This window comes from Scyliorhinus canicula, chromosome 10, assembly GCF_902713615.1.
Source record: "Scyliorhinus canicula chromosome 10, sScyCan1.1, whole genome shotgun sequence".
NCBI lineage: Eukaryota > Metazoa > Chordata > Chondrichthyes > Carcharhiniformes > Scyliorhinidae > Scyliorhinus > Scyliorhinus canicula.
Window position 1 is genome coordinate 168,966,590 of NC_052155.1, and position 16,588 is coordinate 168,983,177.

The 16,588-nt window shown below is 43.1% G+C and overlaps 1 protein-coding gene across 2 annotated transcripts in view; it reads left to right on the plus strand.

The window, feature by feature from the left end:
* Positions 1 to 16,588, plus strand: part of LOC119972758 (protein disulfide-isomerase TMX3-like) — a 161,682-nt gene that overhangs the window by 33,806 nt on the left and 111,288 nt on the right. For both annotated transcript variants that reach the window (XM_038810082.1, XM_038810084.1), the window contains one exon: positions 9,814 to 9,937. In XM_038810082.1, the coding sequence (XP_038666010.1) occupies positions 9,814 to 9,937 (124 nt within the window). The remainder of the gene's footprint in view (positions 1 to 9,813; positions 9,938 to 16,588) is intronic.

The following is a 16,588-nucleotide window of genomic DNA, read 5'->3' on the forward strand; positions in this document are numbered from 1 at the left end:
CGCAAAAACGCGATGACGTCACCCGCGCATGCGCGGGTTGGAGTCTTCCAAACTGCGCATGCGTGGCTGACGTCATATGACGCGTCAGCCGGCGCTAACTCCGGCAAGCGGGCTTAACGATTTTCGTTAAGCCCGTCTTGCCGGAGCCTACGGCGTCGGGCTGCTAGCCCCGACCGGGGACCAGAATCGGTCCCCGGTCGGGAAGGGGCGCGCTGCCGTAAAACCCACCCGGGTTTTACGGCAGCTTTACGATTTCTCCCGTTTTGGGAGAATCTCGCCCATAGTTTCAGCAGCAGTTTCTGTTACTTGAAGATAACATTGGTGGAACTATGTCACCCAGATCAAACTGAGGAGGTTTTGTGGCATTTTTGGAGTTCAGGCTAGCTCCCGAGAAAGGAGTTGAAATTTTTCATGAGGAAGTCAGAGTTTTGAAGGACGTAAAACCGAGATTGATGACCTATATGCTGAGTGCACTGCTGAACCAATTAGTGAGGTGTGTGTGTGTCAGTTGTATCACACTTAATGTGTGACTTGTAGTGTATAGTAGACTGCAATTTGCCTGTTAATTCATGTTTAACTTGTACAATACCCAGTATCTGCATTGGAGGTTGCCAAAATTAGTGTTTGCTTTGTTTGATTATTGTAATCTCATTCAGCAAATAACTGAACTTTGGAATTTCTTTTCAAGTTAAAGGTCTTTACCAAGATCGTAACAACATTTAAGAAAAAGCATAAATCTGTAAACAAACTTCTGAGACCCACAACCTTGAAAGCAGCATCCAGTGTATCTGTCAACTCTAATGACATCACTGTTGCAATTGTGTATATTTTTAAAAATAAATTTCGAGGACACAATTCTTTTTTTTTCCAATTAAGGAGCAATTTAGCGTGGCCAATTCACCTACCCCGCACATATTTTTGGGTTGTGGGGGTGAGACTACGCAGACACTGGGAGACTGCAAACTTCACACGCACTGTGACCTGAGATCCGGGTTCGAACCTGGGTCCTTTGCGCCATGAGGCAGCATTGCTAACCACTGCGCCGCCGTTCTGCCTTGCATCTGTGTATATAACAGTGGTGGCATACACAACAGCAAGTTTACGATTGCATCTAGTTTTGACTAGTTCCCCGTCCATCCAAATCTCAACACAATTATTCCATTCAATAATCTAATACTTTAATTCTTGCTGGGGAAAATGGTAAAATACAAAGGTAATTTTGAACTTAAATATGTGGATGACCAAACTAAAACTGATTATTACATTGGCATAGTCAGTATCCTTGTTAATTTAACCCATCTCCCGCACTTTTGCCCTCTTCCCTTTCCCCTCTTCCCAGAACTAGGAATGGGGTCCCCTTTGTCCTCACTTTTGACCCCACAAGCCTTCGCATTCAAAGGATCATCGTCTGTCAGTTCCATCAACCCCAGCATGCTGCCACTACCAAGCATATCTTCCCCTCACTCCCCCTGTCAGCATTCCGAAGGGATCATTCCCTCCAGGATACCTTGGTCCACTCCTCCATCACCCCCTTCTCATGGCACCTTCCCATGCAATCGCAGAAGGTTCAACCTCCTCCCAGCGCACGTAAACACCCTTTTCAGGTTAAGCTATGCTTCACATGCACCTCCGTCAATCTGGTCTATTGCATTCGCTGCTCCCAATACGGTCTACTCTACCTTGGAGAGACTAAATGCAAGACTTGAGTGACTGCTTTACAGAATGCCTTTGGTCCGTCCACAATGCAGCACGTTAGCACAATTGCTTCACAGCTCCAGGTCCCAGGTTTGATTCCCGGCTGGGTCACTGTCTGTACGGAGTCTGCACATTCTCCCCGTGTCTGCGTGGGTTTCCTCTGGGTGCTCCGCTTTCCTCCCACGGTCCAAAGATGTGCGGGTTAGGTGGATTGGCCATGCTAAATTGCCCGTAGTGTCCAAAAAGGTTCAGTGGGGGTTACTGGGTTACGGGGATAGGGTAGATAGATGGGCTTGAGTAGGGTGCTGTTTGTAAGGGCCGGTGCAGAGTCGATGGGCTGAATGGCCTCCTTCTGCACTATAAATTCTGTGATCTTAGTAGGACCCAGAACACACTATCTTTTGCCATTTTAAGACCCCATTCAGCCCTCAAGTCCACATGTCCATCCTTGAATTGCTGCAGTGTTCCAGTGAAGCCAGATGCAAACTGGTGGAACAGCACCTCATCTTCCGATTAGGCACATTATAGCCTTCTGGAATTAATACAACAACTTCAGACTTTGAACTCTCCTCCACCTTCACCTCATTTTTTATTTCTAGCAATTTATTTTCTTCCATTGGTTCAATTTTCCATCCCCCTTTTCAGCCCGCTTTCCATTTTGGGTTTCCCTTGCCACCGTCCCTTCCCCACCCCACTCGTGCCATCTGTTCCGTGTTCCAGGTAGTCCTTTGACACACCTTTGCTCTGCTGTTAACACATTCTGATATCTTAATGTGCTCCTATCAGCACCCTTCTTAGCCATGATCACCAACATTTACTTTCCCTTTGTCTTTTTGTCCAGGACATATCTGTCAATCTCTCCCCAGCCTCTACCTATTGCTAGCCCTCTATCTAACCCTACTGCTCAATCCCCCCACCCCCCAAACAACAGTATAAATCCCATCCTGTTTCCAGTTTTGACAAAGAATCAATCAGAATCAAAAGATTAGCTCTGTTCTCTCTCCATAGCTGCTGACAGACCTGCTGTGACCTTCCAGCATTTTCGGTTTTAGTTCCAAATTCTCTGGGCAAAAACATTTCTCCTGAATTCTCAGTTGGAATTATCAATGATTATCTTCTGGCCCAACACCCATTTTCCATGTCTACCTTATCAAACCATTTCATCAGCTGAAACATATCGATCAGGTTACCACTCTGTCAGTTCTGTTATTATAGTAAACTTGTTTTTACACTTTCTGAAGTGACATTCACTTTTTTTTATATGTTAACATTTTTCATTATAAACAAAATAATCTAAAACAATTGACCCAAGTTACATGATCAAGAGCAAAACAAACGAGCAAAAGCACAATTTAACTTAACCCCACAGAACTAAACTAAACCCCTTGACAACTGCTGGTGACTAGCTCTTGAAATGAATGGCGACCATCTTAGGTAGAACCCTTCTACCCATTCCGTGATGGTGTACTTAAGCTTCTTCAAATGTAAGAAAAACATGAGGTCACCCAACCAGGCGGAGGCACTAGGCAGAGTAGGGAGCAGTGGTTAGATCCTCTTTTGCAGGAGATGGTCATTGCCTGGCACTTGTGGCGCAAATGTAACTTGTCAGCCCAAGCCTGGATATTGTCCAGGTCTTGCTGCAATTGGACATGGACTGCTTCATTATCCTAGGAGTTGTGAATGGTGCTGAACATTGTACAGTCATCTGCAACCATCCCCACTTCTGACCTAATGATGGAAAGGAAGTCATTGATGAAGCAGCTGAAGATGGTTGGGTCTAGGACGCTACCTTGAGGAACTCTTGCAGTGGTGGATCAGAGTGCGCCGAGCACATGAGGGCGTGGAGATGACCCCATGAAGGGCCTCACTCCATATCTCATTATCCAGAATAGGACCCAATTCATCCTCCCGTTTCACCGTACCTCATTCAACCAAGCCGACTCCACTGATAGGATCTGCCCATATATGACGAAGTAGCCCCCCCCACCAGACCTGGCAAAGACAAAATCCTCTTCAACAGGGAGGAGGATGGTGCCAAGGGGACAAAAATCACATATCTGAAAAGGTTTTTCTGACAGCTCCTTAAAGCTAGCAAACCTTCCTTCCATGAACAGGTCCCCAAATCTCTCCAAATCCTTGCCCTCCCATGACCTAAACATAGAGTCCAAACCTGCTGGCAAGAAAGGGTGCTTGTAGCAGTTTGGGACCAAATAAATGAGGACACTTTGACTAAGGAAAAGTCACTCTTAACCGCGCCGGGTACAGCACCCCAAACCCGACTCCACTTTTGTACAGGGTGGCCTTGGCTTTGTTGAACGCAGCCCGCTTCTTCGCCAGCTCTGCTCTCTCATCCTTGTAAAACCTGATGGCGTGACCTTTCTTTCTGTAGTAGTGATGCTCCCTCGCCCATCTCAGGACCCACTCTTTTTCTTTGAAGCTGTGATACTTCACAATTACTGCTCGCGGTGATTTGTCAGGACGTGGCTTCTGGGCTCAGTCCAGCTCGGGAGGGGAAGTGAGTCAACCCTCCCCCACCATCTTCCCAAACTTCTCTGCAAAATACTCTGGGAGTTAGGCCTTCAGTACCCTCTGGCAGCCCGACAATTTGGATGTTTTGCCTCCTGGAACAATTCTTCAAATCATTCACTTTGGCCGTCAGCACTTTATTCGCATCAGCCGTCAGAGACATCTCCGCTTTCAAAGGGCCAATCTGGACACTAGCCTCAAAAGGGCCACCTCCATGCCTTGTATCATGGCTCCATGTGCCTGTAGCATTTTGTTGGTCCTCTCCAACACCAAACCAAATTCTGTCACCAAGGTACTCGTAAGCATCTCAGCCGTTAGTGCAGTGGCCAGAGTCCCAGAGGCTGCCTTGGCCATTTTCTTTCACCGAGCCCCGAGAGGCCTCTGACTCTGTCGACAAACCTCTACTTTCAGCCCTTTCTCCCCTGGAGTTTCTGGGCATTTCACCTGTGTAGGTTCCTTATTCCATTAAATATGTGGGTTTTGAAACTCAGCAAAAAAGGCTAAAATTACAGTACCCTAGTGGGAGCCACCTCCGGCACATCTCCTTCCCCTCTCCTGGCCCCTCCTACATAACATCGCTGGAAGTCTGCGAGCCTTCACCTTTTTTTACACTATGGAGACCAGAACTGTTGCTCCCAATGGTAGCATTAAGTTCTTTGATTATTTCTATCTGTCCTTTTCAGAGGAGGAGTTTTCATTCAAAAAAAAAATCTCATGCTTGAGGGCAGGATGTTTGGTGTCAAGTAAATTTTATTTTGCTTTTAGTTTCTTGCTATTCTGAGCAAGGCCCTCACTGCGAACTTCACACTGCTGTTAAAGATTTTTGTCAAAACCAGTAAATGTGAGCTTCAAGTTCATCAAATAGAGTGGATCACAGTTCCTCATTCTTTCATCTGGTGCTACTTGATCCTTCCTCAAGAGCTACTTGATCCTTCCTTAGGAGCAACATTCTTCACTTTACACTGCCCATAAAACTTTCATTTATTCACAATTGGCAAGCACCAAACATCACACTTGCATCAGTTGTATGTGACTGGAGCTAGAGCATGCTGAAATGTCCAAGCACATCGTTCAATGATGCTTTGGTTCTATGCAGTGACAAACTTTGGATTTGAAGACGAGAACCTCATGCCCACCTGACTAGCTCTTTGTAAATTTCTTGTGACCACACACACACACATGCATGCAAACGCACACACACATATCCCCTACTATACTCAGTTTGAAAATCACTACAGTGTGGAGGATTGATATTCTTATATCTGTTGAGTGCTGTTAATGGTCAACTGGACAAGAAAGCATTCCTTCTGTACCGCAATGTGCTACAGCTGTTTGTTGAAAAGATCCTACTCTGCAATTATATAAAAGTAAAACACCGTGGATGCTGAAAATCTGAAATAGAAACAAAATGTTGGAAAAACTCATCAGATCAAGTGGCATCCGTTGTGGGAGAAACAGAGTTGGCGTTTTGAGTCCAATATGACTTCGGAGCTGGAGAGAGGTAGAAAGGTGATGGGTTTAATGCTGTTGAAAAGATGGGAAGGTTGGTATGTGAGGGGCACATGGAGCAAAATAGAAGGTCAGGGTTAGGTTAGAGCAGTGCCCAGGATCCATTTTTACCAACCGGCAGAAGTTCACGACCCACCATTTTCGCTTATCTTTAATGTGACAGGTGAGCATAAAAAATGTATGGTCCTCATGATCTCACATTGCTTTGTCATTCAATGTTACAACTGCATCCGTTTTAAAAAATCAAGAGATTTGTCCTCGAACCCGTCATGCAAATGTCCTTTAACCCGTCATGCAACCCGCTTTCAAATCCCTACATATAAGAGACATCGGCTTCACATCCAGATTTGCATTGGCAGAATTAATAAATCCGTCCTTAAAAAATCACCTTTATACTGCTATGTTCCTGATTTCAGCTTCTTCTTAATGGGCTGTTCTCCAGAGGCCCTGGAGCTAACACCAGCACTGCTTTGTCCTGCTATGGATTCTCCTGAACAGATCTTTCCAGCAGATTTAGTTGAGAGATCCTGGCCTGTTTGGGTTTGTGGCCCTCTCTTCCTTTATTACGAAACAATCCATTTAAAATCCTTCAGTCCTGTTGCTTGCTTGCAGCTAACAATATGGAGGAATCTTCAGCCCAGGGCACGTGACGTCAGTGTATGGAATGCATGACCTGCTCTCTGTTGCCACTCCAGGCAGGAAGACTGCTATTGACTTTTAAAAATAAATCTGCTCCTGGGTCAGCGTGCTGACATCAGGAGAAGGAGGTCTGCCCCGCTGGGCTCCGGGCCTGTGCACTGCTGAGGGGCATGCATGCGCAGGGCAGTCGACATTTTGAAAGCATTTTTTAAAGCCGATTGTGGCCGTTGGGCACTACTTCCTGCAATCGGGAACGCCTTGACGCATGGGCCCACGACCCTCCCGACACCCATCTATGTTTGAAAATTATTGAGTTAGAGGGCAGGAGAGATTAAATGACAAAGATGTCATGGAGCATAAGACAAAGGGAGTCATAATATAGTGTTTAAAGTCTAAAATTTTGGTTCAGAGTAGGTATTAATAGCAGAATATAGGTCAGCACTGCGTCGATAAGGACGGTGGAGGAGAATGATCGAGGAGCACCGACACGTGGGTGCATGACGGAGCTGAGGAGGTTTTTAGGGCTCATCCGTTATTACGGGAACTTCATCCCGAACCTGGCTACCTTTTTTGGGTGCACCTGCATGCACAATTAAAGAAGAACTAGAAATGAGCCTGGAACGCTCCATAGGTGGACGCATTCGCTAGAGTGAAGCAGTAATTGTTATCATCCAAACTGTTGACTCATTCGATCCGTTGAAGCCACTCATCATCACACGTGACATCTCTCCATTCAGCATTGGGGTAGTGTTGTCCTACCAGTGGGACGATGGGACGGAACGGTCGAGCTTAAGCGTCCAGAACCCTGGCTGACACGGAGCGCCGCTATGCACAAATTGAGAAGGAAGAACTGGCCGTGATATTGACATTGTCATACTGACATTGAATTTTAAGGACACCCTACCCGTGGACCCAAAGGGACCTTACGTTGGAGAAACCGCGCCACGTCGTCCTACATGGTGGGCTACGAGGGAAACTCCCAGAGGAATTGTGGGCCTATCTGGCAAAACAGCAGGAACTCCGCGTTCAGGACAGCATCCGGCTATGGGGAGCCCACTAGCTAATCCCATGGCCAGGTCAGCACAAGACCTTGCAAGATTTGCATAGCGGACACTCGGGTGTTTCCAAAATCAAGATGGCTCGCAAGGAGTTACGTGTGGTGGCGAAGGCTTGATGGCGACATTGAGTGAACGGTGCAGCAACGTGTGGCTTATTCAGCAACACCAGAAGTGCTCTCTGTGTGCCTCGCTCCACCCTTGGGAGTGGCCAGAATGCCCCTGGATGCACTTGGATGGTTTTGCTCCCATATAGATGCCCATTCAAAGTGGATGGACGTGGTCTGAATGTCTTCCATCACCATGCGAATCACCGTTGAGAAGTTGCACCAATCCTTCAGCACCCATGGAATCCCAGAAGTGCTTGTAATGGACAATGTTAACCCCTTTTACCAGCGAGGAATTCCAAATGTTTATGCACACCAGTTGGGTAAAACATGTCCAAACCACCTGTACCACCCATTCTCCAACTGGCTGAGAGGGCAGTCCAGATGTTTAAACAGGGCATGAAGAAACAGACTACAGGGTCCATTGAAACTAAGCTGGCATGGTTTTTGTTTGATTACTGAACAATGGCCCAAATCCGGGGTAGCGCAGGTAGAATTACAGATGGTCCGCGCCTCCGGACCTGCCTGAGTTTAGCATTCCTGAGCGGGAAGGTGGAAAGGATGCTGGACTCCAGAAGAGGTATCACAATCACTAGATGAGTGACACCAGGGAACAATAATCACGTTGGAAATTTTGGGGACAGCACCCAGAAGGTGCTAGGGACTATAGTGAAGAGAATGGGACCAGTTTCATATACAGTGAGGACTAGAGAGCGGACCGTGCAAAATCACGTGGTCCACCTCCAGGGCAGGGAGCCTTCTCCAAAGGAAGCAACGCTGGATGAATTTGTACCTCGATCACCCTGTCTGCCATCCTTTAGCCAAGAAGCACTTCCCACCAGGGACCGATGCCTGGGCTAGCAGGATGCAGACGACTGCATCAGATATGGGCATCGAATCCTCAGTGCTCCTGGATTGTACAGATCAATCATGTTCGGAAGCTAAACCATTGTATTGTTTCCTAGTCCAAAACTCTGCATTCAGTCCCCATGGCACTCCTCCCTTTGCTGCAGTGCATGTTAATTCAACAGGTCTTTCCTGCTTTTCACTTCCAGACCATCCCACATTATTCTGTGAGCAATGTTGTGAGATATTCCTATAGTTGAGGTTAATAATGCATGTTTATAGTTGTCCTTGTAATGGCATAATAGTAATGGACATTAATGTGCATCATTAGTTGCATTTTCTCCAATTTTCTTTCCCCACTACACCTTCCCATGCAAATATGAAGCATTCAACTGACATAGAGCAGAGACTCTGTGTCCTGCACCAATGAAACTGCGTATGTCTCACCAGAACATAAGTATATTAAATGATCCAGTATTTAAAGCATGTTACTTTGACTCTGATCCTGTTGAGCATGACAACAAGTGGCAAATTCTACTGAACTCCTGTCTTTGCTTTGTGTTTGGATGCCTCATTCTCATGGGTGCCTCCACAATCTAATTTGATCTGCTAAGAATTTATTTGGTCATTCATGACTGCATGGAGTCACAACATCAAGTGTTTGTGTGTTCCAAACATGTAAATTTGAAGGCATTAAAATTATTTAGAACTTCCTCACAGGAGGGGTAACTAGTTACTATGATTTCAGAGCTTAATAAAAATTTTTGCACTTGGGCGTATAACTGCAGACATTAGAATGCAGTCTGAGATTATAGTTCCAAGTCCCAACTCACCAGGTGCTGGTAGTGAGGACACCTCTGACTACCTTTTAAGTAATAGGAGATTCCTGTGTGATCTGTTAATACTGGTCATCCTATTTCACATTTCAAATATGTAGAATATGCATTTTAGAGTTTGGTTATATGAACAGCAGTTGTGCATTTCAGATGTTTGCATAACATGTTTGTAAACTGATACCTTTAAGGGAATGTCACAGGTCTTTTAAAATCATTTTATCAAGTCTCCATTGCCTTGAAAAAAAAATTAAAATCAAATCCTCGTGGTAAAAGATTTTGAGGTGCAGGTACATACATGTCAAGTGCAGGTATAAAAATCAATAGAAAATACATGCATGCAGATGTTTGATGAAGTCAGAAATTGGCATTGTATGTAATACCAATCTTGGTGAACAGCCCAGGTACATTGTAAAATATAGTAACTGTGAAAACCTAATGGAAGGTGGCTGGTGCCTTGAATTGGTACTTGGGATGATAAGGGCAAAAGCATTTGGGGAGGGTGAGTTTGATTTGATTACTTAACATTGTTCTGATATAATTCCCTAAGCCCTCCACAAATGAATTAAATTATCCGCTGCTTAACTGTTTTGTTTATTTTAGTTCTATGCACCTTGGTGTGGCCACTGCAAGAAGTTGGAGCCAATATGGGATGAGGTAGCTGCTGAAATGTTTTCCTCCGGGTCTCCAATAAAAGTGGGGAAGATGGATGCAACAATTTATGCAGGTGAGGCTGTGCACCAGTGTCCTATTCTGTCTTGTATTGAATCATTGGCCCATGATAATTTTTGAAATAAGAATGTCTTGTGTAGAAATGTTTTTAGTTTACTCTTTCACAATCCCAGCTGAAACATTTTTGTTGCATTTAACCTGAGTCACTTTTAGTGAAGAAGTCCAGTCTCATTTTTTGTTCTTGAAATTCTGGAATTTATTTGGTTAGGGGCAACCTTGCTCAGTTATTCATCTCTTGTTGTAATTTAAAACGTGGGCATTCAGTTTTTATTGTGTGGTATTACAGGAGTTTGGGATGCATTGAGATTGATTCTATCTTGCATTTTGTTCATTTCATTCCTTGAAAACTGTGGCTCGTTGACATTGGACAAAATCAATTTGATTCTTTTCAAAATAAAAATGTCAATGTTGGCTGTTACTTAACTTTGACTGAGCCTTAAGCTACATGCATGAAGTGCAATTTATAGCTGGCAGCTAAAGCTGCTGGAACTCCTGATCGGATCTTGCACAGAATCTGGTAACACAGCCTATGCATGCTTGTGTGTATTTAGAGCTCATTTTTTTCAGTTTTTAATGTGAGGAGAGTAAGGTTGCGAACATCTGCTTTCTCTTAACATTAAATATAATTATACATATCCAATTGTACATACTGGTAAACAATCAGGAGCCAAGTATCATGTTGCTCAAAGTTTGGCGAATTTGTTGCTTTCCAACCTAGTACAGTATATAACTTTTTGCAAATTATTATTTTAAAACAAAGCTCCTCTATAAATTTGCATTTCTTTTAGAATTCCCTGGACTAACGTTGTGAAATACAGGCTTCCACTTCCAGCACCTTTGCCTTCATCTTTCCTACTGATATTTCCTACTCTTTTTGTGCATGCATTAGATGTACTGCTGGAACACCAACCTGATGGTGCCAGAATTATTCTTGTTAGTAAGTCATCTATCCCTCCCCACATCTGCTAGAAAGTCACCCCCTCCCACCCCTTCTGTTAATCAAGCCTGTTCAATGTGGAGTTCTGATTGTTATTGAATCACTGGAACTTGGACTTTCCTTCGAGTAGGACAGACCTCGTGTCTACAGTTAAAGGAATTCCAGATCAGGATTATTATCTAGAAGCCAAAATATACGGGAAAAATACCAGGACATTCAAGTGGTCCAATAGGAAGTGAGTCTGGGAAATTAATAATGGAAAATAAGGAGAAGACAGATGAATGAAACTGGTATTTTGCATCGGTTTTCTCTATAGAGGATACAAGTAACCTCCCAGAAACAGCAGTAAATCAGGAATTGAAGGGGATAAACTCAAGAAAATTACAATCACCAGGGAAGCGGTACTGAACAAATTATTGGAACTGCAGATTGACGAACCCTGATGGATTTAATCCTAGGGTTTTTAAAGAAGTGACTACAGGTAGTAAGATAGTTGATTAGTTTTAATTATCCAAAGTTCACAAGAATAATGGAAGGATCTGTTAGATTGGAAAATAGCTCATGTAAGCCCTTTATTCAAAAAGGGAGAGCAACAGAAAGCAGAAAACTTTCAGCCAGTTAGCTTAACACCTGTCGCAGGTAAAATATAAGAAGCTACTATTAAAGACATTATAGCAGGGTATTTGGATAAATTTCAAGGCAATCAGGCAGGATCAACATGGTTTTGTATCAGGGAAATAATCTTCAAGGAGTGACGTGCTGTGGAGAAAGGGAACCATTGGATATACTGTACTTAGATTTTCAGAAGCATTTGATAATGTGCCACACCAAAGGTTTTTGTGTGAAAATAAAAGCCCATGGTGTTGGGAGTAACATGTTGTCATGCATAGAAGGTGATCTTCGATGATCATGCGCTGGTTTGAAAATCTCCACTGGGATCCTGTCCACTCCTGAGACTTTTCCATTCTTCATGTGTTAAATGGAGGCTTTGAGGGGATTTGGGGTTTTCCTCAAACACATCCTCATCTAGCCAATAGGAAACTGGGCCCAAATAGGTCGTTTTCTGGTTGGCAGAATGTGACGAGTGGTGTGCTTCGAGGATCGGTGCTGGGGACTCGACTTACAATTTTTATAACAATTTGGATGAAGGGACTAATGGGTTGCTAAATTTGCTGATGACTCAAAGATACATAGGAACATCAGTTGTGAAGAAGACATAAGTAGACAACAAAAGGATATAGATCAGGTGAGTGGGCCAAGATCTGGCAAATGGAGTATAATGTGGGAAAATCTAAGATTGTTCATTTTGGCAGGATGAATAAAAAAGAAGCATATTATCTGAATGGTGAAAGATTGCAGAGCTTTGAGAATTGGAAGGATCTGGATGTTCTAATGCATGAATCACAAAAGGTTAGTATGCAGATACAGCAAGTAATTAACAAAGCTAATAGAGTTAGTGTTTATTGCAAGGAGAATTGAATACAAAAGTAGGGAGGTTATGCTTCAGTTATACAGGACATTGATGAGGCCACAGCTGGTGTACAGTATTGGTCTCCTTATTTAAAGAAGAATATAAATGTGTTGGAAATGATTCAATGACAATCAGAGAAGATCTGTCTTCTGAGGAAAGGCTGGGCAGACGAGGCTTGTATCTTCTGGAGTTTAGAAAAGTAAGAGGCGCCTTGATTTAAACATACAAGATCCTGATCAGAAAATCTAGAACTAGGAAGTCATTGTTTAAAATAAGGAGTCACTCATTTAAGGCAGAATTTTTTTTCTTTGAAGGTTGAGAGACTTTGATTTAGACAGAGTCTAAGGCAGATGTATATAAAGTCTTGATAAGAGGGAGAAAGTGAAGCTGAGGTTAAATTGAGGTCAGCCATGATCTTAATGAATGGCAGAGTGGTCTCAAGGGGCCAAGTGGTTTACTCCATCAAATTCGTATGTTTGTATGTATAGACTTGCTCTTGAAAGGTTTGAACACTTTGGGGGATTTGACATTGTTTATCCTCACTTGGATTTTATCCTCAATTGGTGGTCTAAATGTAGGGGTGGATGGGTGGAGACCAGAAGGAAAAGCTGGTAACATTTGAGAAATCACTGGTACAGGTCCAAATTTAAGTTCCATTTTATTCACAATTTTACTGGCTTTTCTTTCTGGAGAGGGAGTGGCAGTAAATGTTTTAAAGAAATGTCATCATCCTTTGAGGTCTTGGAAACTTTTATAGCTTTAATTGCTTCATAGCATTGAGTTTAGATTTTTATGGTTTAATTAAATGAAAGCTTCCTAGCTAACAGTAGCTTTACTGTTTCCAGCATTCAGTTGAACTGCAGGTTTCATAGTAAGTAGACAAGTTTCTATTTTTAACCATATATATGGAACCTTTCCCCTCCAAATCTCAAAGATGCCTGGTGGAAAATTTATGGAGCTGTTCCTGCTCTTATTATGTGAGCCATATGGTTCCCACAGTTGTGCATACTGTAACCTCTTGCACCCATACCATTTGTATTTAATAAGCAGGGGAATACTCCCATAATCTAAAAGGAAGACCAGCAATGAGCCATGTGTACCTGCAAGCAACATTGTTATGATGATCCCAGACCAGACCCCAATAGTTACCAGGATACTAGACAGAAATCCCAATATTTAACTTACTCGTCAGACTGTGAGGAAAGGAGTAATTCCACAGACAAATAGGTATATGGAATATTAAAACAAACTTTATTACTAACACAGGATTAAAATAACTTTAACATCATAGAACAAAATAGCACTTCAGTTTATAAATTTAATTGTAAAAGCTGTAATCACCTTTCAAAGATGGGATTCACAAAGAAGATTTTTTTTTTAAAAGCACAAGTGTCAACAAAAAATGGGACCAACCATTTTTAAAGGCATATGTGACAAGACTAAGCAGACTTTTTACTGTAAGCAGTCCTATCCTTACCAGATATCCGCATTTCAGTTTTCCAGCGCGGTCAGGAACTTTAGGCAGTACTCTCCCTTCCCCTCAGTTTCTGAGCTTTGTGGCTATTAATAGCAATTTACTGCTGCCTTAAAATCATAATCTTTATTAGTGCCACAGTTAGGCTTACATTAACACTGCAATGAAAATCCCCTTATCGCCACACTGCAGCGCCTGTTCAGGTCCACTGAGGGAGAATTCAGAATGTCCAATTCACCTAAGGAGGACGTCTTTCGGGACTTGTGGGAGGAAACCGGAGCAAACCTCGTAGACACAGGGAGAGCGTGCAGAGTCCGTACAGATAGTGACCCAAGTCAGGAATCAAACCCAGGTCCCTGGCGCTGTGAAGTAACAATGCTAACCACTGTGCTACCGTGCCGACGTGTAGCAAACATTTGTTGAATCATCATTGACCCTGAGGTTTATACTGTTATTGCTTAGAACCATATAACCCATCTCCCATTACACAAGAGCTGCATTCGTACAGTCCCTCCAAACTCAATCTCTCACTAGCGTGGTTATTGGTCCGCCACTTTGATTTGTGGCCCAACAAGATCCTGTCCAATACCAACCAACTCCATCTGGATATAATTATTCTCATATTGAAGGAAAAGTTGTTCAATTCCACTCACTTCAAGATAAAAGGCTTTGACAAGGGAACCCACATGGATCTTAACTATGGCTTTGTTATTGCCGAATATGACAGATGTTCTTTGTACTCTCCCTGATCTCTTTTCCTGTTATGAGGATACTTTGTTGGAGCTGCTTTCTGCTTGCACTGATCAGGATATCATACCTCGTGGAGAATATATTGATCTTAGAGTGAGTACAACGTAGATTTAATAATAATAATCACTTATTGTCACAAGAAGGCTTCAATGAAGTTACGGTGAAAAACCCCTAGTCCCTAGTCGCCACATTCCGGCGCCTGTTCGGGATTTCAAGCATTGTTCTGCATTACAAGCCAGCTGTTCAGCCCACTGTGCTAAACCAGCCCCACCAGATTTGCCAGAATTATGAGGCGAAACTGCACAAACTAGCATTGCATTCTTTAATTTAGTTAGTTAAGGGGTAACTTCATTGATGTTAGGATACTAAGGGGAACAGATAGGATAGATAGAGAGAAACAATTTCTGCTAGTTGGAGACTCTAGCAGAGTCTGAAATTTAGGCACATCTTTCAAGAGTGAAGTTACGAATCATCTGTACACACAAAAGATGGGAGAAGTTTGGATCATTCTTGATCAGTTGTTGAATTTAAACAAAGATTGATAGATTTTTGTTAACCAAAGATATTGAGAGGACAGGTATATAGAGTTAGACCTTAGATCAGCAATATTCCCATTGAATGATTGGCTAAATATATAGGCCACGCCGGCAGCAATTCCTATCTTAAATTGCACCAATTGGACTTCAAATTTCCACCCATCCCTGAATCTTTATCTGATCCAACTTTGAAACACCCCTTCCTTTTTCAGACTACATTATCTCTGTATCCTGTAGACCTGGGGATCTGGTATGTGAATCACAAGAAGTTCATGTGCAGGTGCGGCAAGTGATGAGAAAGGCAAAATGAATGTTTGCCTTTATTGGACTATGAATGGAAAATATAAGTAAGGAAATTTTGCTACAGTTTACAGGACATTGGTGGAGAACTGTGTACACCTTTGGTTTCCTTACTTAAGCGATATAATTGCATTTGAAGCAGTGCAGTGAAGGTTCACTTGACTGATTCCTGGGATGAAGGCATTATCTTACGAGGAAAGGTTGGACAGGTTCGGCATGTATCTATTGGAGTTTAGAAGAATGATAGGTGATCTTATTGAAACATTTAGAATTCTGAGGAGAGTTGACAGGGTGGATGGCAAAAGGATATTTCCCTTTGTGCAAGAGACTAAAACTGGGGGATCCAGATTAAAAATAAGCGGCTGGATTCTCCATCAGCGGGATCCTCACTTCGCCGGCAGCACACTCACGGCCACAGATTTCCTGACGGCGTGGGGGTGCTCACAATGGGGAAACCCCATTGGCCAGCTGATGGGACGGAGGATCCCACTGCCAGTGGGGGCGCGCCGCACCAGAAAACAGGTACAGCGGGACGGAGAATCCTAACCAGGAGTCTCCCATTTATTAGAGAGATGAGGTGAAATATGTTCTATCAAATTGTCATTTAGCCTGTGAAAGTGGAGGCAAGGACATTGAATATATTAATATAATAATAAGAATCTTTATTGTCACAAGTAGGCTTACATTGCAATGAAGTTACTGTGAAAAGCCCCTGTTCGCCACAAAGCTGAGTTAGATTCTTAACTGACGAGGAAGTCAAAAAGTATAGGGTAAACCAGGAAAGTAAAGACAATGATCCAATCAGTCATAATGTTATCAAATGGTGGAGCAGGCACAAGAGACAAATGGCCTATTCCTCCTCGTTTATATGAGTGTCTTAAATGGAGGAAAGTGAGCCGTAGAGGTTTGGAGAGTGAATTCAACATCTTGGGCCTTGCCAGCTGAAGGTACAGCTGCCAGTGATGGAGCAATTAAAATCGGCATGTTCAGGAGGCTAAAAGTGTAGGAGGATTGTGAGGCTGGAGAAAATTACAGAGATGGAGGAGAGTTGAAGATCAAGAAGGGATTCAAAAATGGTGATAAATTTTAATATCTTGACGCTGCTTAACTTGGAGCCAGTAGAAGTCCGTGAGCATGGGTGATGGGTGAATGGACTTTGGTGCACATAGGCAGCAGAC